The sequence below is a fragment of the Dreissena polymorpha genome, chromosome 4, assembly GCF_020536995.1.
Source record: "Dreissena polymorpha isolate Duluth1 chromosome 4, UMN_Dpol_1.0, whole genome shotgun sequence".
NCBI classification, from domain to species: domain Eukaryota; kingdom Metazoa; phylum Mollusca; class Bivalvia; order Myida; family Dreissenidae; genus Dreissena; species Dreissena polymorpha.
This window is the reverse complement of record NC_068358.1, coordinates 98,785,930-98,809,727: the sequence shown is the minus strand read 5'-3', so window position 1 is coordinate 98,809,727 and position 23,798 is coordinate 98,785,930. Positions and strand designations below refer to the sequence as shown.

At 37.1% G+C, this 23,798-nt stretch overlaps 1 protein-coding gene across 2 annotated transcripts; it reads right to left on the bottom strand.

Moving 5' to 3' along the window:
- Positions 1-25: 25 nt before the first annotated feature.
- Positions 26-23,745, bottom strand: LOC127879023 (anaphase-promoting complex subunit 11-like). Of its 2 annotated transcripts, XM_052425615.1 has the most exons (4): positions 23,203-23,431; positions 10,478-10,583; positions 2,756-2,874; positions 26-174 (listed from the first exon to the last, which is right to left on the bottom strand). In XM_052425615.1, the coding sequence occupies exons 1-4, from the start codon at positions 23,219-23,221 to the stop codon at positions 59-61; spliced, it is 360 nt and encodes a 119-aa protein (XP_052281575.1). In that variant the 5' UTR covers positions 23,222-23,431; the 3' UTR covers positions 26-58. The 2 variants fall into 2 exon arrangements, with proteins under 2 accessions (XP_052281575.1, XP_052281574.1); XM_052425614.1 differs by lacking the exons at positions 10,478-10,583; positions 23,203-23,431 and adding an exon at positions 23,576-23,745.
- Between the last annotated feature and the right edge of the window lie 53 nt (positions 23,746-23,798).

The window sequence follows — 23,798 nt, the reverse complement described above, 5'->3', positions numbered from 1 at the left end:
AATTATTAAGAATCCCCATACAAATGACTGATAATCTCATATATAATTCCATCAAGCACTACTCTTTGAACTTCCAGTCCTGTCGACACATTGGGCACAGCTGGTTGACTTGCTGGGAGTTGAGCCACTTCACAATGCAGTGGATGTGGAAACAATGCGAGCATTCACCCCAAACTGAAATATTGACACACAAATGAACCCTGTTTTTGGAAAACTGGGCTTAGTGCATGTGTGTAGTGTCCTACCAGAGTATACTGTGCAGTTAGCACAGGCTTATCAGGGACAACACTTTTGTCTTTTTTTTTGTTTCAAAGGGGTCTCTTTTAAACAAAATTCAAGTGCAGACAGAAAGTGCTGTCCCTGATTACTTGACTAGCCTGTGTGGACTTCACAGGCTTATATGGGGGGGGGGATTGCACATGCATTAAGACCAGTTTTCTCACAACACGGTTAAATTAATCGTGTGGTAAGAAACATGAAAGCGCTGACACTTACAATGGGTCTACAGTTTCTGGTGTTTTTGTACCTCCAAGGGATTGAGTACTATAGCAGTTATTCTGTGTGTGTGGGTGGGTGTGAGGGGGGGTTGGAGAATGGAGACTGAACAATGCTGCCTGAACAATGCAAAGGGTAACTTTTTTCGGGCGGTCAAAACTGCATGACTTTCAAAGTACATTGTGTATTTGTTCTGACAAGATTACTGATTCATGGACCCATCTGGATAAGTCTAAGTAAAAAAAAGGGTCAAGTTCAAGGTAAAAATGAGGTCAGGTGAAGAGGGTGTGTCAATAGTGTATAACTAAAACAACATGCAAGTATCACAGCTTTGTAGGAAGTGTCATTGAAATCAGGATTTATTATGTAGAGGAAATTATGTTTTACCTGCAAATTAACAAACCAACACTAACATTTATTGGTTCCAGCATGTCAGAGGAAATGCATGTTTAGAAAAAGTCACATAGGGCATTTGGTTCTTATAAATGACTTATACAGAAAGGTATAGAGTTGCAGTTTGCAATGATCAGGAACGATTGTTACATGGTCATTCAACCTGTACGAAGATTATATAGAGAATAATAGGTTAGTGTTGATTATATATCAGGTTCATCATGCGAGGCTTACAAAACAAAAGGCAAGAGCCTTGGCGAGTGCTTTTTTGTTTTCGTGCCGAGCATGATAAACCTGATCAATAATCAACACCAATCTATCATTCTATTTATCCCACTTTTTATTCAGTAAACCTTTTTATTTAAATAAAATTAGTTTAACTGGTTAATTTTTCTGGATTTATGACGTCATTTTGTCGAAAAAATGACGCCATTTTGAGCTGTGGTTTATAGCAGAAATTTAATCAACGGGGCTTTAATCAACTGTATTCGTTGTAAAGTGGGATAAATTGCATTATAGTTATTTCTTTTATTTAATACTATTGGAGATTAAAACTTCAAAATAAATTAAAAAGTTGATATATATGCGGTGGGGATTGCCCATTATACCTTAACCGATACCCGCTTCATTGATAACAAAATGAAACATATAAATAAAGATTCAGTTTATTTGATTCATTTTACAAAAGAAAGATTTCTTAATAAGTACTTCATCACTTTCTGAAAAAGGAGTGAACTGCAGGCCTTCCTAAAGGATTGTGTGAAGGCAAAGCACAACAAATTACAGTTGGCAATGTTTTGTGCCCTAATAGGCCAATGACTCATTGATTAAGGCCTGTGACTATGATTGAGAATCAGTTTAAAAAGACAACTGTCCTAAATTGTGAAGTTTAATGAAGCAAATTTGTCTGTGGTACACATGATTCTTACCCAAAAATCTTTATCATAAAAAGTAGTTAATATTTTTCCTAAACAAGAGCACCGCATAACGCCAACGCTCGGCTGTGGTTGCATTTTTGAATAAATGAAAGATTTCAGATTTTTTTTTAGAGGTCACAGTGACCTTTACCTTTGACCTAGTGACCCAAAAATGGGTGTGGCGTGTAGAACTCATCAAGGTGCATCTACATATGAAGTTTCAAAGTTGTAGGTGGAAGCACTTTGATTTTAGAGCACTTTGAGCACGATACCAGCCGACGACGAGCTGGCTATGACAAAATTATACCTCGGGTTTTCTCAGAAAACAGCCGAGCTAAAAATGATCAGCCAGCCATTCTGTACTTTAAATGCAATTGCAAATGGCATTTTGTCTTTATTCTTGACATACAATTCGTAATTTTTATCAGTGAATTACTGTTTGCCAATGCCAGTCTTAATAAATGGAAGCTTTATATATTTATGTCTAAATTTCTTCAGAACTAAAACCAGCATTTAACGATAACATTGGTAATTAATTACCTCTGTCAGATATAGAAATTCAGGCACAGCCACATGTGTATCCCCATGTTTAAAGACCCTAGGGAAAGGCGTACACTTATGACATAATCTGTATTTGAAGATTTCTTACACATGAATATGAGCCTTGCTATGGGAAAACAGGGCTTAATGCATGTGCCTAAAATACCATCCCAGATTAGCCTGTGTGTATTGAACAGGCTAATCAGGGACATCCTTTTCTGCTTTTATTGTATTTTTCACTTAAAAGAAGATTCTTTATAGTGAAATTCCAGTTAAGGCAGAAAGTGTTGTTCCTGATCAGCCTGTGTGGACTGCACAGGCTTATCTGGGAATAGACTACGCACATGCATTGATCCCAATTCATCCAGAGCCAGACTCATTATATTTTTACAAAGTTTCACACTACGAACCTAGAGGGCAGTCGTCCCCTGGAAGTTTACAGTCTGGACAGCAACCATCGAATGCCATGCGACAGATACCACAGTTGTCGTCGTTAGCAACCCACCTCCATGTGGCAACAGCAGTCCAGCTGTAAAAGGATACACAGGAACAATTATTTGATTTTTTTTTTTTTAATTTCAGGATGTACTATCCTTTGCACTTGACAGTACTTTTTAACAGTGGCGTAAAAGCAAAGACATACTTAATATTTCTAATGTCTTTAAGTTATTCTTTTTTGTTATAAAATATATATGTCGATTCTTAATATAATTATTCAAATGCTCCAATTAAACCAATATGCACAAAATAAGACTTGGAAAATGAGATAATACGTATACAAATAAGAAAATATGCCATGGTTAAATCATGGGTGATGGTTATAAATTATATTAAGTGAAAACCAAAATCATTAATTTCAATTTTAAATAATTGCATTAGTGTTATAAACAAGCCATGTATTTTATCTCACTTGCAGATGACCTATTTAATTGTATTCTGTAAAGTCATTATCAATATTTGTTGAACAAATACTGCCAAATGATACCCATTAATGATTAGTGTTCTTTCTAATAATTAAGCTATTCTTTAAAAGGATGTAGAGAAAAAATGATATGAAAACAAAATACAAATACTAAAACTGTCTAAAAGATATATCAACTTGTAGTACCCATTAATTTTAATTTTGTGTTTCAATTTTTTTTCTAAATTTAGGCAATATAATAAAATTAACTGTATGCTTCATAATTCAGTGAAATCTTAACTGCATGGTTCTGCATTTTTGTTTTTGCATTTTCTAACGCCACCCCTGTTCCATCATGGCCGTTTATCACGCGTGCCACCTCTTTTTTGAGATGCATTAATAAATGAGCCAATGCAACTTCCGAGGTGGCGCTCAGGCCCAGATGTTTTGAAATTTTATGGATAATTTTAAAGGGTAATTAGGTTTTATTTGTTTTATCAACATAATTTGCATTATTTTCAAAATCGAACAATGTAGTGCGATAAAGCGAAGATTGACTCATCCAAAAATGTACAGAAACATGCATTTTCCACCCATTTAAAAACGTGAGAATTTGTGTTTAAGCGTTTCAAAAAAAATAATTTGGGGGGGTGGGTGGGGGGGGGGGTATAGTGTGAGGGTGTGGTGGTCATTTGTGAGATGATCTTAAAAAAATTAGGGGGGGGATTCGTGGGGGATGGTTTGGGTGGAGTCTATTGTGGTATGTCAGGTAAGAGTAGTTTTGTCAAAGTATCAATAAAATCTAATCATAAATAAAGAAGTTATGGCAATTTTAGCAAAATTTAATAATTTGACCTTGAGAGTCAAGGTCATTCAAAGGTCAAGGTAAAATTCAACTTGCCAGGTACAGTAAACTCATGATAGCATGAAAGTATTTGAAGTTTGAAAGCAATAGCCTTGATACTTTAGAAGTAAAGTGGATCAAAACACAAAATTTAACCATATATTCAAAGTTACTAAGTCAAAAAAGGGCCATAATTCCGTAAAAATAACAACCAGAGTTATGCAACTTGTCCTTTTATTGTACCCTTATGATAGTTAGCGAGTTTTCCAAGTATGAAAGCAATATCTATGATACTTTAGGGGTAAAATGGACCAAAACACAAAACTTAACCAAATTTTCAATTTTCTAAGTATAAAGGGCCCATAATTCCGTCCAAATGCCAGTCAGAGTTAAATAACTTTGCATGCAGAGTCCCCTTATGATAGTTAATAAGTGTTAAAAGTATGAAAGCAATAGCTTTGTTACTGTAGGAATAAAGTGGACCTAAACACAAAACTTAACCAAATTTTCAATTTTCTAAGTATAAAAAGGACACATAATTCTGTCAAAATGCCAGTCAGAGTTACATAACTTTGCCTGCACAGTCCCCTTATGATAGTTAGTAAGTGTTGCAAGTATGAAAGCAATAGCTTTGATACTTAAGGAATAAAATGGACCTAAACACAAAACTTAACCAAAATTTTCAATTTTCTAAGTATAAAAAGGGCACATAATTCTGTCAAAATGCACGCCAGAGTTATCTAACTTTGCCTGCCCAGTCCCCTCATGATAGTAAGTAAGTGTACCAAGTTTGAATGCAATAGCATTGATACTTCCTGATAAAAGTGGATTTGAACACAAAACTCAACCGGACGCCAACGCCAAGGTTATGACAATAGCTCATAATTTTTTTTCAAAAAAATAGATGAGCTAATAAAATGAAAAGATATTGACCTGACAATAAGCTTACAGAAAAAACACAAATCGGGATATTTAGAAAAAATGCCTTAAAGCCATATAAATACAATGTACTTAAAATCATCCAAACATTAACCTCAGCTCATGAGAACTATATTATGCTTCAGACAATGTCTGATGGGACCCAGAATCTTGCGTTTTCTCGTAAATGTTTTGATATTGTTGCCGGAAATTCACATGGAATATATTGTGACACAAAAAACAAAAGCACGGCCTTGAGGGTGCAGACAGCTCATTTTTTTTTCTTTTTAAAGGTGAAGGGACCTATCTCAATTTCAATCACAAAGGATGGAGGGGTGGAGTGGAGAGGGGTGTATAGTGTGAGGGTGTGGTCATTTATAACATTACCTTCCAAAAATGCAAAAGAAAAAATTTTTTTTTTGGGGGGGGGGGGGGATTCTTGGGTGGGATGGTTGGACGGTATTTCAAAAAAAATAAAAATATATATAATTGTGTTTTTTAACCATGTTTGAAAACAAGGGCTGTTTGTAAAACATGCATGCCCCCCATACGGGCTTTCCGTTGTAGTGGCAGCCATTGTGTGAATACGATTTTTGTCACTGTGACCTTGACCTTTGACCTAGTGACCTGAAAACCAATAGGGGTCATCTGCGGGTCACGATTAATGTACCTATGAAGTGTCATGATCCTAGGCAAAAGCGTTCTTGAGTTATCATCCGAAAATCATTTTACTATTTCGGGTGACCGTGACCTTGACCTTTGACCTTGTGACCTTAAAATCAATAGGGGTCATCTGCAAGTCATGATCAATCTACCTATGAAGTTTCATGATCCTAGGCGTAAACGTTCTTGAGTTATCATCTGAAAACCATTTTACTATTTCGGGTCACCGTGACCTTGACCTTTGACCTAGTGACCTCAAAATCAATAGGGGTCATCTGCGAGTCATGATCAATCTACCCATGAAGTTTCATGATCCTAGGCGTACGCGTTATTGAGTTATCATCCGGAAACCATTTTACTATTTCGGGTCACCGTGACCTTGACCTTTGACCTAGTGACCTCAAAATCAATAGGGGTCATCTGCAAGTCATGATCAATCTACCCATGAAGTTTCATGATCCTAGGCGTATGCGTTCTTGAGTTATCATTCAAAAACCATTTTACTATTTCTGGTCACCGTGACCTTGACCTTTGACCTAGTGACCTCAAAATCAATAGGGGTCATCTGCAAGTCATGATCAATGTACCTATGAAGTTTCATGATACTAGGCCCAAGGGTTCTCGAGTTATCGTCTGACAACCACCTGGTGGACGGACAGACCGACAGACCGACCGACAGACCGACATGAGCAAAGCAATATACCCCCTCTTCTTCAAAGGGGGGCATAAAAACAAGAGATGTGTTTGTCAGAAACACAATGCCCCCTTTTGCGCCGCTTTGAAATTATTATTATTTACTTTTACCTTTGACCTTGAAGGATGACCTTGACCTTGAACTTCCACCACTCAAAATGTGCAGCTTTATGAGAAGGCCGCTTTGAATTATTTTTTGTTGACCTTTGGCTTTGAAGGATGACCTTGACCTTGAAGGAGGACCTTGAACTTCCACCACTCAAAATGTGCAGCTTTATGAGAACGCCGCTTTGATTATTCTTTTGACCTTTGACCTTGAAGGATGACCTTGACCTTGAAGGATGACCTTATCCTTGAACTTCCACCACTCAAAATGTGCAGCTTCATGATAACGCAGCTTTGATTTTTTTAAATATTTTGTTTGACCTTTGACCTTGAAGGATGACCTTGACCTTGAAGGATGACCTTGACCTTCAACCTACACCACTCAAAATGTGCAGCTTCATGATAACGCTGCTTTGATTTTTTTTTTGACCTTTGACCTTGAAGAATGACCTTGACCTTGAAGGATGACCTTTAACTTCCACCACTCCAAATGTGCAGCTTAGTGAGAACGCCGCTTTGAACTATTTTTTTTTTACCTTGAAGGATGACCTTGACCTTAAACTTCCACCACTAAAAATGTGCAGTTTCATGAGATACACATGCATGCCAAATATCAAGTTGCTATCTTCAATATTAAAAAAGTTATGGCTAATGTTAAAGTTTTCGGACGGACAGACGCCATATATTTGACATTTGACCTTTAAGGATGACCTTCACCTTCACCTTTCACCACTCAAAATGTTCAGCTCCATGAGATACACATGCATGCCAAATATCAAGTTGCTATCTTCAATATTGAACAAGTTATGGCCAATGTTAAAGTTTTCGGACGGACAGATACCATAAATTTGACATTTGACTTTGAAGGATGACATTGACCTTTCACCACTCAAAATGTGCAGCTCCATGAGATACACATGCATGCCAAATATCAAGTTGCTATCTTAAAAAAGTGAATAAGTTATGGCCAATGTTAAAGTTTTTTTTCCGACTGACAGTCAGACTGACTGACATACTGATGGACAGTTCAACTTCTATATGCCACCCTACCGGGGGCATAAAAATTATTTTTTTGGTGTGGGGGTGGGGGGGGGGGGGGGTATAGTGTGAGGGTGTGGTGGTCATTTATTAGATGACCTTTAAATTAAAACAAGAGCACCGCCTTGCGGTTGCAGACCGCTCATCTAAGTAAGTGTACCAAGTTTGAATGCAATAGCATAGATACTTTATGAGAAAAGTGTACCTAAACGCAAAACTTAAGCGGACACCGACGCTGATGCCGAAGCCAAGGTGATGACAATAGCTCATAATTTTTTTTTCAAAAAATAGATGAGCTAATAAAAATGAGAATTTTGTATTTTATTAAATCTATCTTAACATTCCAAATCCAGCGTTGAAATCTTGGCTATTGCTTTAAGAAACACTGATTTTTTTTATGGGTTTACTTTATCTTACATATATTTTACTACATATTCGTTTATTTTGAGTATTTATGTGGCTTTAAAGTATTTATGATCCTATACGTATATCCATAGAATTTAATATTGCCAGACAAAATTGTTTATTATTTATTAAAACAAGACTATTGCCAAGCAATAAAAGTCCCCTATCAGTGAAACTCCAGCATTTTCAGAAATTTTTATGTTTTTATATATTTGTTGCCATAGCAACCAGAATTCTTGACGTAGGAACAAAATGAAATGACGTGCATAATGTGATTAATCTCCATATTGCCATCTGTCCATGTTTCAAGTTTCATAAAAAAATATGAAGACCATTTAAAGTTATCGCAGGATAACAATAGGTTACTTAACTTTTAAGCACTAAATATCAAACATTTCATTGTTGTATATAAAAGCAAAAAAATACTCACCCTGTAATTGTCCACAGAAGGTAAGATCAATATGAAAAGGAAAGAATAATAAATCATTCAAGTATGAAAATAAAATATTAAAAAATCAAGTACGCACAATAACTAAAAATAAATATTCATTCAAGTAAGACAAGGAAATATCAATAATGAATAACCAGAGCAGACCGCTCATCTATTTTTCTTTTTAAAGGTGAAGGGACCTATCTCAATTTCAATCACAAAGGAAGGAGGGGTGGAGTGAAGGGGGGTGTACAGTGTGGGTGGGTGGTCATTTATAAAATTTTCTTCCAAAAATTTAATTTTTTTTTTTGGGGGGGGGGGGGAATTCTTGGGTGGGATGGTTGGACAGTATTTCAAAAATAAAAGAATACAAAAAAATATTTGTGCTTTTTAACCATGTTTTTTTTTTGGGGGGGTGGTTGGTTTGGGGGTATAGTGTTAGGGTGTGATGGTCATTTATAACATGATCTTTAAAGAAAAAAAAACATTTTTTTTGGGGGGGGGATTCGAGGTGAGGGGGCTTGGGGGATGGTTTGGGTGAAGTCCATTGTGGTATGTCAGGTAAGAGTTGTTTTGTCAAAGTATCAATCAAATCTTATCATAAATAAAGAAGTTATGGCAATTTTAGCAAAATTTAATAATTTGACCTTGAGAGTCAAGGTCATTCAAAGGTCAAGGTAAAATTCAACTTGCCAGGTACAGTACCCTCATGATAGAATGAAAGTATTTGATGCTGACGCAGATGCTGACGCCAAGGTGATGACAATAGCTCTTTTTTTTTTCAAAAAATAGATGAGCTAAAAAGTGTTTAGACAGTTATGAAGCTTTAACAAATTTTGCATGTTCAAGGAGCCATATAAACATAAAGCCACAGAAATAAGTGAGTTCCCTGCAAATGATACATGTACTTAACTGAAATATTGAACATAAATATTTAGTTCACTGACATTAAATATAAAACCACAAATCATGCTCAGGTAGACAGAATAAAATCCACAAAGGTACCAGTCATGATTTTTATATTAAGTTATTCTTAGACAGTTTATTTACAATTTGTATAAACATTAACCAAATGCCTTGTATGGTGTGTGTGAATCTTTAAAAAATAAAAAAGATATTCTGTGTTCACAGGGCGTGACATTAATCTTTAAATCCACTTGTTCCGAAAGACATAAGCCCTACACCCGTTCCCACTTAGATACATGTACGTATTTTGCACATTTGTAGTCCCTTAGAAAGTTCATTTAATTAAAGACCTTCCTTGCTAGATTCAAGTTTAAATGGTTTCATTTCTAACCCTTAGATACTGATGATCACCAAACAGCATAAAACCTAAACAGACTGCGAGTTATTCGCAGACTGTAATGGTTTTATGCTGTTTGCACAAAGCCATGTTTACGTTGACTTTGAGTGGTAAATGGTTAAAATGCACTTGTCCCGAACCAAACGTTAATAATATAGACCTGAAAACGTACCATAATATACCATATCATAAGTTTTCAGCAATTTAATAATACACATACATGAATATATTAGCATAGCACAACAAGAACTTTAGGCCCAGTCTCACTATGATGCTGGTGGAGCCCTGGTGCGTTATCCGGGATCTACCGGGATAAACCAGGGCTCTACAGGGATGAACCGGGGCTACACTGGGGACAACCAGGATGAACTGGGGACGACCAGGGACAACCAGGGCTCCACCAGAAAAGTACTAAAATGTTTAATACATGTACCTCTGGGATGAACCAGGAGTCACCAGGATGGATCGACAACAACCAGCACAGCACCGGGAACAACCGGGATGGCATCAGGAACAACCAGGATGGCACCGTAGCTCCACCGGGGCCCATACAGACCCCAGCAGAACTACAGAAAGGCCCTGGTAGAGCCCCTGTGAATGCTGACAGAGTCCCCATATAGCTATGGTACATAAATTAACTGGTGCTCTGCCGGGACGCTACCGGCATTCACCGGGGCTCCACCGGGGCATTACGGGCAACGACTGGGGTTAAACCAGGGTTTTGCCGTAGCTCTGCTGGGGTCTGATGCTGGTATAGCCCCGGTGAGTGCCGGCGGAGTTACAGTATGCCGGGGCTCTGCCGGCTTTAACCGAGGCTCAACCGGGCCTTTACCTGTGACAACCGTTGCTATGGCGGGGCTTCACCAGGATAAACCCTAGCCAGTCAAGGGTTGACCGTGACTCTGTCAGGCTGTTGACCGGCTTCAACCGGGACGGCACTGGGAAATAGTGGGACCGCGTAAATAAATTTCTACGGATCATCAAGGTCCTCGCCGATTAGCTAATCGGGTTGGACCGGGGCTCTACGGGCAATAGTGAGACTTGGGCTTAAGAGTGTATCCTTATGTTGTCACCACAACTTTAAGTATAATTTACACAAACCAATGATGAAAAATAACAGACATTGTAAACTAACTATATCCTCTATTACAGATCACAAGTCATGTGTGTTGCAATTACTACAGAAGCACAAGCAATCATGGTGTGCAACAAACATATTAATTATAAACAAACAACTGACTGGAACTTCGTGATGAGTATAAACAGTTAACAATGATCATAAAATAACAATGTATAAAAAAATATACTTAACGTAAATACATGTGTAGAACCAATAGTGAAAATTCATCATTGTCATATAATATACATATATAAGGGAACTAACTGAAACAGTGTTTTTGAATAAAACTATAACATTTATCTTCCTTGTACATAACAGAATACTTCACACTTTATTTTCAACATAAAGTTTTTTAAGATTCTAGCCAAAGTGATGGATTTTTAAACATATTTCCTTGCTAATCTATAAGAGCAGAAGAAAACCTTATTTTTTTTCCACTTGTCTGATCTGACTAGCAGATTATTATATCATGACTTTTTTTTATTGTCTATGACGTTTAAACTAAGGGTAATTTTGAGCCCCACTAAACACAACCTGATGATCCAATCCATTTAAGCATTTATTTTATTTAGTGTCTAGCTTTAGAGTAATGTCATCATTTCACATGAAAAAAACGTAAATTGCAGAGACAAAGTCTTGTCTTTCATTGGTTAAGCACATCTTGCAACTGAGGAAAGGCGGGGCTCTAAACGCACAATAGGAGAATGAAGCCAGTGCATGTCTTTGCAAATAGAAATGGTATTTTTTTTATTAACAAGCCATGATAACTAAATAAACAAGAAACCGTCGGAGACGGGTGATGTTCCCCAAAGATTTTTTTTGTCACAATATTGCACTATATATTCAGATAAAAGGAAACGTCTTGAGGGGCATAACTTTGGACAAAATAATACGATGGATGGTTAAGAAACTTAAAAATATCAAAGGGCCATAACTCTCTAAATAAATCATCTAACCAGAACCCACAAATATCTTGCGCATCTCCTCAAGGTAGTTAAGCTTCCCATAAAGCTTCATTGAATTCCAGTCAGTAGTTGGGGGGACAAGAATTGCACTATATGTACAGTTAATGGAAAATTTCAAAGAACCCTAACTCTGTGAAAAATCATCCGACCAGAACCTGCTGATAATATGCACATCTCCTCTTGGTAGGGAAGCTTCCCATAAAGTTTAATTGAATTCCGGTCATTAATTGCTGAGAAATAGCCCGGACAACAAGAAACCGTCGGAGACGGGTGATGCTCCCCAAAGTTTTTTTTGTCACAACATTGCACTATGTATTCAGATAAAAGGAAACGTCTTGAGGGGCATAAATTTGGACAAAATAATACGATGGATGCTTTAGCAACTTAAAAATTTCAAAGGGACATAACTCTCTAAATAAATCATCTTACCAGAACCAACAAATAACATGCGCATCTCCTCAAGGTAGTTAAGCTTCTGATAAAGCTTCATTGAATTCCAGTCAGTAGTCGGGCAGAAATAGACCGGCCAAGAATTGCTCTATATGTACAGTTTATAGAAAATTTCAAAGGGTCATAACTCTGTGAAAAATCATCCGACCAGAACCGGCTAATACTATGCACATCTCCTCTTGGTAGTGAAGCTTCCCATAAAGTTTCATTGAATTCCAGTCATTAGTTGCTGAGAAATAGCCCGGACAAGAATTGCACTACATGTATATGTACAGTTATTGGAAAATTTCAAAGGGCCATAACTCTGTGAAAAATCATCCGACCAGAACTGGCTGATAATATGCACATCTCCTTTTGGAAGTAAGCTTCCCATAAAGTTTTAAAGTTTCATTGAATTCCGGTCATAAGTTGCTGAGAAACAGCCCGGACAAGAATTGCACTATATGTAGTTAATGGAAAATTTCAAAGGGCCATAACTCTGTGAAAAATCATTCGAACAGAACTGGCTGATAATATGCACATCTCCTCTTGGTAGTGAAGCTTCCCATAAAGTTTCATTGAATTCCGGTCATCAGTTGCTGAGAAATAGCCGGACAAAAATTGTGCAAAGACGGACGGACACACAGACACGCGGACGGACAGACGAAGCGGCGACTATGTGCTCCCCCCAAAAAATTCCGGGGGAGCATAAAAATTGTGCATGGACGGACAGACACACACACGGACAGACGAAGCAGCGACTATATGCTCCCCCCAAAACAAATTTAGGGGAGCATAACTAAGGCACAATAGCCAGGGATTTTAAATTTTCATATGATGGTAACTCTCATGTAAAACAAGAAATATCTTTAAAAAAGATATATGGCGTTGATAGTTCAATCAATGAATGAGATCAAGGATAGCGAATGTCTTTTTCTGTGCAGTTCTTAGCTGCATCACACGCAGTACGGGATGTTACGCTTATATAAATTACAGTTATATATGTTTGCACTGCATTTTAAATAATTTTAAATGCTTTATTTATTTGACAGAAAGTTACTACAAGGTTGTACTTAGACCAACAAGTTCAAAGATGAGCATGTGATGCACCGATACTCGCTTGTATGAACCTGTTATTAACGCAATAAAAAAGCAAACTATGAATTCTTTGTTTGTTCATTTCCGATAGTTGTTGTCTAACACCTTCCATTGTACATAAAACTGCAATAGGGTGCATCACACTTTGAAGTGTAAGTTTGTGTCACAGTTATTTTACTGAGGAGGGGTTGTAACACTGCGGTAGATAATTGAACTGTTAATTGGCACTACCCCTGGAAATTGTCATAACTTGTATGCTATCGGACGAAACCATTGTTTAGTGCCGGTTTACAAGGTTATTTACCCAAGAACGCAAATGTAATGGTCCGTTGCCCTCAGACATGCACATGCCATGTTTTATGATGTTAATCTGGTTGTTAAACCCCATGATCGAAGTTTCATTAGGTATCGAAAACAGGACCGAAATTTTATAAAATAGCGCTGTAAAATATACTGTCCGAAAACTTAGAGACATTAATTATGGACAAAAACTCGTGTGTCAGAAAATTAAGAGTCACGAAAAATAATTATTTTTGCAAAAAAAAGGGGTGGCCGAAAACTTAGTGTCCGAAAACATAGAGTAATTACGGTAAATGCTTTTGCGCTGACAATCCTCTGAAAATAAAAGGTGCACGCACAAACTGTATTTATGTCGAGAATTGAGTGTAAAACTGTTCTATCTATTAAGCCTTTTCTTTAGAGAAAAAATTGTTTCATGCAGTAAAACAGTGTTACAAAGACGCGGATATGTTTCCAATGTTCTGGTGGTATACTCAAATCAGCCAATTGAATAAATGAAGTGTATTCATTCCTACCTAGCCGCAGGAAATTTTATTTGAATTTTATTGGACACTTACAAAGGTCAGGTAAGGTGAAAAGCTGGCTTTATACAGCTACCCTAAAAAAGACTATAAACAATATCTATATAGCGCAAAGTCATGTAATGTTGACATGTCTATTATTTCGACATGTTTTGACATCTTCTATCTAATTCAGCCTAGTGCAGTACCTTCTAGTCAATTTAAGTTTATTTTTGGCAATGTCATATATTTCTGACATCCTCAAAATATTTTACCCATAAAATTTGCGTTTGTTTTTTCCGTAAGCCAAGGTTACCGAGTAAATATATTGTTTTGTGTTTTTAATGTGACTGCGGCCCTTATATAAAGCTGTAAGACACGCAGCAAACAACAGTAAGTCTCTTTTCGTTTTTTTTGCAGGAATACGTTGTAATTTGTATTGAAAATGGAAAAACTAACATGGAAGATCATATTTTTAAACAGTTCTAGTTAGCTGTGATCTTTTTTGCGGCAAATGCAGGGGTGTTGAATTTAGGATAACAAAAATCATTTGGACCATAAATTCAACATAGCGAATAATATAACTCTTTTTTTTAAGTCTGAGTCATGTCTATGCAAGCAGGAGCGCCAAAGTAACGGACTTATTGGCCAAGCAAAGTTGCAGCTGCAGTATCTATGATTCAGAGCGGGGCTATGTCTAAAAGAAGAGTGGCTATTACTTTCAGTATACCCCGCACTACACTGATAGACAAGTTGAGCAGGAAGGCGCCACTTGGATCTAATCCAGGTTAACTTTTCGTATTGACAAAGGAGGTAGTTCTGGTTGACTTTATGAAAATGATCAGATGGCTTTTATTGGATACCATTTGAAGTGCCATGACCTTACTATTGAGATTAAGAAAGTCCTTGACGAAGATGGTAGGTCTACCCCATTCAAAGACAATCTTCCTGGTAAACACTGGTACCAAGGCTTTATCAAAAGGTACCCAGAAATTACTGAACGGAAGGCTATGACATTGGGGCACCAGAAGGCTTTGATTAGTATTGAGATGGTCGAAGGGTGGTCTGCTGGCCTTGGGACTTACCTAAAGAAGAAAGTTGCAGATTGGGAAGCACTTCTAAATGACCCTCTTAGAATATTTAATGCTGACAAAAGTGGATTACCTCTGTCTGTGACAAACGGAAAGGTACTCACCAACAAAGGAGTACGTCACGTTTATCAGGTGTGAACCAGTAACAAGACTCAGATAACTGTGCTGGCATGTTTCAATGCTATTGGTAACTATATCCCTCCACTCATTGTCTACTATGGTGAACGCTTCAGAGATTCAGAGATTCTGGAATCCATGACTTTGATGAGGCCATACATGGGCACACAAGTAGTGGTTGGATGGACTCGGAATAAGTTGTGTCCTATCATGAACATTGTAATGATTTTGTTTCGAAGCACAACATTCCTAAACCTGTTTTGCTGCTGGTCGAAGGGCATTCAACCATGTCGCTTGCTGCCGCTCACTACTGCTTTAGCAACGACATTATTTTGTATTGTCTTCTTTGAACGCAACACACATCCTCCTGCAAGAAGGGGGTCAAGGATTGGCAACTAGCAAATCTAGGGCAAGCATTGACAAAGAAACAGGTCCCCAGCATCTTCCAAAAGGCATGGGAAAGAGTCGCCAAGTTGGAAAATGCTGTCCATAGCTTTTTGAAATGCAGAATATTTTCATTCAACCTCAAGAACATCGATATAACAAAACTTGATCCATCAAAGGTTTTAATTTGTGAGGTTGATGGTGAAATTGAAAGCAGTCCTACCCAGATGACAGCACAGATAGCACAGAACAATGAAACAGTCAAACCTGCAAGCACTGGTGAGAAAGATGCAAAGGAAAGAAATTCAAGGTAGGCCAATGCAAGAGAACCCTGAAACAGAAATGAACACAGAACCAATGATGGAGATTGGTTATACAGATAGAAGAGATGGGGGAAAGAATCTGCAAATGTTGGTCTGTCAGACCAAAGACAAGCGACATACGTCACACAGACACGAGATGAGTCTGTGTCGTGTGCTTTCAATCTACTGAATGTTCCAGAAGCCATGAGTAAGAAGCCAAACACCATGAGACAGCGGTTACCAAAGACATCGTCCGGAGAAGAGGCCCTCAAGATATTTAAAGAAAGAAAAGACAAAAAGAAGAATGGCGAAGAAGCTAAGAAACAAAGATAACTTTTGAGTGCGGACATGAGGAAACAAAAGCTCGAAGAAAAAGATAAGAAGAAAGCACTAAGAGAAGAGGCAAAGAAAAAGCGAAAAGAAGAACGGTTAACAAAGGCTGCACTTAAAGAGGCAAAGCGGAAAAGGAGAGAGTTGTCCTCCGAGTCCTCAGAATCTGATTTGAACGAGACACCAAGACTGGCTGACACAGACCATGACATAGATGAGGAAAGATCTAGTCCTGGCTGTGGGTCTGATGAAGGCGGCATAGACGAATGGATAAAGTGTGTGGCTGCCCCCGACGCTGGCATATCACGTGTACCAGGGATGAGTTATTGTTCGAAATACCAGCCAATCGCATTGTCAACAACCCATTCCACTGTGAATATTGTTTGTAATTTAATCTTGCCAAATGGACATCAACATTTACGCATTAACGCAATTATTTCCTGCTTTGTTTGATGAAATGAGTTATTATTGATTGACTGGCTTAGAAAGTTTGATTTCTAATGAATTGATGTACACATCGTTTGTTAAAATACAGTAGACTCTGCCAATACCGGACTCTCTGAATACCGGAACTCTCCCGATTCCGGACGGTCGGGCCAGTCCTGTATTTTCTCCTTCTATTTCTTTGTTAAAAAATGTTGAATAAACCGAACTCTCTGAAAACCGGAAACCGGACGGGTATCTCCGTAAATTTGGTCATTTTCAATGTAAAATACATTGAGTATACCGGATGGTCTAAATTCTCAAGATGCCCGAGGCGTCAAATAACAATACCTAGTCAGCACAGCGAGTGCGGTGTCACACATTTTGCTCGCGCAATTATCGATAATCGGATTAAACATACCATAAAGGTGTCAAGTCGTTACGGAGCTTTGGGAGTCCGATTAAGTAAATGTTAAACAAACTGTGAATGTCTATAATAACCTCGCGGTAACACCAAAAAGTGATTGACTCGATCGTTTTATTAATTATTTATTATCGCCTATGATAAACAATTTAATTAAAAAATTAATGCATGCCGTTGCGACCATCACTTTCTTGTGATCTTCTCGGTTATTTTAAAAGATCTTATAGCCATGTTTTTAACATAAAGGAGAAATGTGCTTTCAAGCAAAGAGTGATCTTGGACTTTTTCGTGAAATCGTAAACTTCAAGAATTAGTAGGTTTTGAGATTATGAATATCTTGAAAAATATCATAAAAAATAATTATGACGCTGTTGTTTGCTTGTGTGTATGTTTAATATAATAAATCGTGTATCTACAACAATCTTATTCAGGGGTTCCGCTGTCGATCGCCATTGGCGCCAAATGGCGCTAATTTTTTTTTAAGTGGCTCCAATTTTTTTAACCCTTACAGCGCTGGAACCGAATTTTAAAGGCCTTTGCAAACAGTTTGGATCCAGATGAGACGCCACAAAACGTGGCGTCTCATCAGGATCCAAACTGTTTGCTATTCTGAGAGTATTCTTTGAACAAAAATCAAAGAAAATGCTAATTTTAGAAAATTAGCAGACAACATTTTAGCAGATGACAAATTTCCCAGCATGCAAAGGGTTAAAGTGGCGAATTTTAAACAAGAAATATCTTTAAAAAAGATATACGGCGTTGATTGTGGTTGCAGTTAATGAAAGGTAAAGACTTCAATGAATAAGATCAAAGATAGCGAAAGTCTTTTTCTGTGCAGTTCTTAGCTGCAGCAAACGCAGTACGGGATGATACGCAGAGTTTTCGCGGCTTATTTTACATTATTACATATTGCTAGTCATAAACGTATAGACACAAAACAGAAAACCAAAAGAAGAATGGAAGTGAAATTAAAACATATGAGTCAATCGGCCACACGCGAAGTATCCGTACATATTTTAAATATTTATACGCGCGTTCTTCGAACAAACCTGTTTTAGTGGTTTGTCTGGCGTTGCTATTTGATTCGATTATTAACAGTATCGAGAATCATTGCGCTCATGCTTAATTCATTAGTCAATATGATGGCATAATTCTTGTTAAATTAATTAAAAATAATATTTATCATTGTATTGTTGTAAAACACATTAAGAATCTATTATTGACATACCATATGATATCGCTGGATATCTTCATTTAACATCTGTCTGGTCTAAAGAAAATTCCAGTTCACCTAGTTCACGCTATAGCGTCTTTATTATGTAACGATTATTTTCCTGGCCGCGAACTCCGATCAGCACAAAGGGTAGAGACGCAGCGATGACCTGTATGTAAACTCTGACTTCACACACAGTGGCCGCAAATTGACCCGATATACATCGCGAGTTGAAATGCAATGCATTAAAGTGAGTCTTCGCTTCCACTGCTCTCTATACTTTAACATGTTAACATGTTGACAGGAATATGGAAGTTAGTACTAAATATGAGAACATAGCCTTAAAGTGCAAAAGTTCTCGCGCTGAATCTTCTGAAAATAAAAGGTGGACGCACAAACTGTATTGATGTCGAGATTGAGTGTATAACTGTTCTATCTATTAAGCCTTTTCAATAGATATAACATTGTTTCATGCTGAACACGCAGTAAAACAGTGTTAAAAAGACGCGGACATGTTTCCAATGTTCTGGTCGTATTCTCAAATCAGCCAATGCAGTCAATGAAGTGTATTCATCTGTACTTGGCCGCGGGAAGTTTTATTTGAATTCTATTGGACGCTAACAAAGGTCAGGCTAAGGTGAAAAGCTGGCGTATACAGCTAACGCCGAAAAAATCCTATTGGAAAATGTACTGCGAGTCGAAAAGCACGCGACCGAGCATAAGCGGCCAGCGTTTGTCAGTTGTAAATATTGATTTACGACGATGTAAGCGACCTACCATGTAGAGTGCACTGAAATCACGGAAGCGTGAAAGTGTTACAGTCTGTGTTTTTACTGCTATTGTCAAGTTTTATGGGGGTTATTATCGGATTAACGGTTCTTTTATGATAAAGAACACTCAATTATGTAACACTTAGGACAAACTGGCACAAAGATCAATGATTATAACGATATATAAGGCGGCCACTCTTTAATCAATACCATGGTAAGTGTTTTGTTATTTACACATTAGTTAAATATTGTTCATATTTTTCCCATCTATGTTGATGGCTTCGTATATAAAGACACATATATGATTACATATTCACAAGCAATCATGGCTTTTCATGACTTCTTTAATCCTCAAAAGCGTGCTTTAGAAATTGAAACAAATGAAAGCAATGAAAATCCTTAAAAATTGCAAAAACATGATAATTCTGTAGCAAAGCGAAAATTCAATGATAGCTGGAAGTCAGAATTCCCTTTCATCTCATATGATGCCAAAACAAAGTCAATGTTTTGTGACTACTGTGTTAAAAGCCAGTTCAAAAGTGCATTTACATTTGGTTGTAACGTTATGAAAAAGGAGTCCTTATAAGCATGTAAAAACAAAGGGTATGTTTGTGTGTGGTAGCAAATTGTTTAGTTTAAAGTGCATATTCACATTGCTTCCCAGCTGTATTGTTTGTATTAAAATTTGATTATACAGTATGGAAATAATAAAAACAAAGTCTCAGTGGTATTATCTATTTATTCTTTTCAGAACACCAGACTGCTGCTGAGGCGATGCAGCTTTGGAAGGATATGGCGGCTGCCAGCAAATCATCTATCTCAAAGAATGAGGCCGCAGTGAAGGCAGCGCTGGCCAATGTGCTGTTCCTGGCAAAGAAGATGGTTATATGTGATTGTTTATCATGTGCAAACCACTGTTTTTATGTATAAATAAAGCTAATTAAGACTTATGAAGTTACTTATTATTATTTATGTATTTACATACTTTTACAAGTAATAATATAGTCAATGAAATTGATGTTGTAAGGTTTCTTAGACGATTGTCATAATTAATTAGGTCAGAATAACTGACAGTTTCGCGCCGCGAAAAAGTGGCGACAACTTTTTTTGGGCCAGTGGAACCCCTGTTATTTGTGTCGTCACTTGCCTATATGACAAAATTTGTCATTTAATGCCACGTACGTACATGTATAAAGCACCACGCTCACTTTGGGATTAATCAAAACAAGTCGGTATGGAATATTTTTTGCTTTTAATCGATTAAAAACACATTTTTTAAGAATACAATTAACATCATCAGTACCTGCGTACAGTTATCACATGCTACATGTTAATGTATATGGTTTGTTTTATTTTTATGTGATTCTGTACACAATGCATACCATGTATATTTCGGCAATATGCAAACTCTTGGTAAACCGGAACTCTCTGAAAACCGGACTATCAGGCCGGTCCCGAGACTGTCCGGTTTACAGAGAGTCTACTGTATATTAAACTGCTTTTATTGATGTTTATTTTTTTTTAAACAAACTAGGGGTGTCTCAATAAGGGGCACCATGTCGAAATAAGTTTTAATGATATCATACTTCCTTAACTTTTTAAGTAAATATGACACGTATAAAGCATCCTTACCTGACAGTCAACACTTAAAAAACGCATATGCAATAAGTTACGTCAGTGCTCCAGCTAAGCCTAAATCGAAGGGCGCCGCGCCCTGCCCTCCCGAACCTCCGCCCTGCCCCCCCGCCCTGCCCCCCCCCTCTCAAAAAAAAATTTTTTTTTATTTTTTTACATTTGATAATTCATAAATCTCTTATTTCATTGTAATTATTTTAATCCTCATTGTAGACACTATATTTAAATGGTTTAATAATAATGGGAATAATACAATTATTTATAACATATAAATTAACATGCAATAGGAAGCATTTCAGAAACACCCGCGCGCTCGAACGTGCCCTTTTCACAAAATACTGCGTGTCGAAAGTGCCCTTTTGACAATATACTGCGTGTCGAAAGTGCCCTTTTGACAAAAACCCCCCCTGCCCTTTTCAAATCCTAGCTGGAGCACTGGTTACGTTAATGCATTGGTTTTTATCACTATTTTGGGAATGAGGCCGCGTCCCTTTGGATTGGGAAAATGTGTGGCGTTTTGACTAAAATTGGGAAATTATTATTGTTGTTGTTTTGCTAAAAATGCTTTAAAATTGAGAATACAAGTGTTTTTATTAAATTTACTTAAGGTTTAACTTATATGGATGAGAGTTGAACAAAATATTGAGGTCTAAAAATTTTTTATTTGTTAAACCTTCCAATAGGAATTTTTAGCTCCCATTTGGAAAAACTATATACTTTTTTCCAGTGGGAATGGGACCGATTACACTGGTTAATGGTATGTCGAAGTAAGGAGGATACCAATCATACAAATTGGTATACACATTTGAACTGTTAACTGTCAAAATAAGGGTACTTTGATCTACATATTCGAATTTTTTTTTTTACGAAGACATTCTGTCACAAGATTTTTATTGATTTAGTATGTTTATGCATTATAATAAACAACGGGTATCTTAAAATTGTGTCACAATGGATAGTAGGCTGCAACAATATACCGGTATATCGGTATATATCGCAATACGCAATCCGCATATTGTATTGCGATATGATTTTCATCATACCGGTACGAAAATTTTACAAAAATTCACTCACATTTCGTCCAGAAAAGCCATCCGAAATAATGATAAAAAAGTAAACAAAGCAAAGCAGTGTAAATTATTTTTTACGTAAAAATAGCATTCTAAAAAGTGTATTATACAGAGAAGTGTTGTTACATCCATGGGAGCATTCATTCGATGCTTTTGAACAGATTATCGTTGAATTAATTGCGCACAGCTGTAAATGTTTCGTTCGATTCTGATTTGAGCATTATTTGTAATCCGAATTTCGGAAACACGCTTCCAAATTTGAATGCTAACGCGACAATAAAAAATTATAGCGTCAAATAAAAAGTGCTTTATCCTTTGTCTCAATAAAAAGCGCGCGAAAATTATACAGACATGTAGAACGTCGCATGGAAAGTATGGGTGTATTTTGTGTTGTATAAAAACGGGAACATCACGTCAGCTGAATTACGCGTGTTCAGTGGGAAAAACGCCCCGGTTGGACGTTATTTCATCACATCTTTAAATAGTAACAATTTCAAAAATGTATTTGATACTTAAGAAAATTTGCGAATGTTTGTGTTTCTTATTATTCTTGAGCACATTTATAGTAAATATTTACCAGAATTTGCTTTAAAATTGGAATTTATGGGATTATCGGGTAATTTGCAAGTTATAATTTTGGTACAAGTTAGCAATATATTGCGATATATTGCAATACGGGTTTTTGAACTGACAATATATTGCAATACGGTTTTTGGCGTATTGTTGCAGCACTAATGGATAGTCGATCATTGAGTCATTGCCATCAAGCGCCTATGAAAATTACAGGACCTTGTGGCACACGGGGTATGAAAGCGCAGATTGTTATGTTGTAGTGATTTAAGGTCACTTCCAACAGCCTTGCTGTAGAGCTAGCTTTTCAGCGACGTGGTTAGAGTGTCTGACTACCAATCCGGAAGTCGTGGCTTCCATCCCCCATTGGAGCTCCTTATTTTTACAATAATGGCAACGATGCAAACATGAACTATGCTTCAGAACGTGGGTGTGAGCTTTCTAATGGCTTCAATGAGCTGTAAGTGAAGCGGTCGACACTATAGCCTTAGTATAGCAAAGTGTCAATGTGACATGCTGTAGCGGGCATGTGTGGCCTTGAAACATTGAGAGGGCGATGAGTGTAGTGATTTGAGGTCACCTCCAACAGCCTTGCTGTAGAGCTAGCTTTTCAGCGACGTGGTTAGAGTGTCTGACTACCACTCCGGAAGTCGTGAGCTCGATCCCCCATTGGAGCTCCGTATTTTTACAATAATGTTCCTAATAAAAATATCTTAAACCTGAAATGTAATACAAATTAAATAAGGCACAATATTTCATCCGTTGTTATTGATAAGGATTTAAGCACTTAATTTTTATAACTTATACCATACATACTTTTAAGTTTAACTTTCATTTTCCATTTCCAACTGTGACGAACGAACAACAACAACTACTTCCGGTTATTGGAATTTCCGGAATCATTCATAATTGAAGTTTTAAGGTAATTAAAAATTGACGTTTGCTTACTTATTTAAACAAGGAAAAACGGTTAAAGTTTTGGTAAAGATAGTTAAAAATGGTCCAAACTTGAATTTGTTTACAAGGAACCTGACTTAGAGAATATCTTCATCGCTGATTTCCGGTTCCGGTTCAATGTAAAGGTTACAATATACCAAAAGATTTCCTACACAAATTCAATGTATAAAAGCAATAATTTCAACTAAAAATAAAGTCAAACTTTTGCGCATAGGGACCCTCATACCCATACCTTTTCTCGAAGAACACTCCAATCAGAATTGATTTAAACAATATATAAGATAGGTCATGCGATATGTAAGAAAGGACTCGCCACGAATCAAAAGTCGCTGTTTTACGACCATCTGTTAACCGGCTTAACTCCAGTTGATGATGGTTCCCTGCCATCTGTCAAAGTCTCATGTAGTCTCCAACCTTTAAGTAAATGAGTGAATTGCTACTAAACAACTATGTTT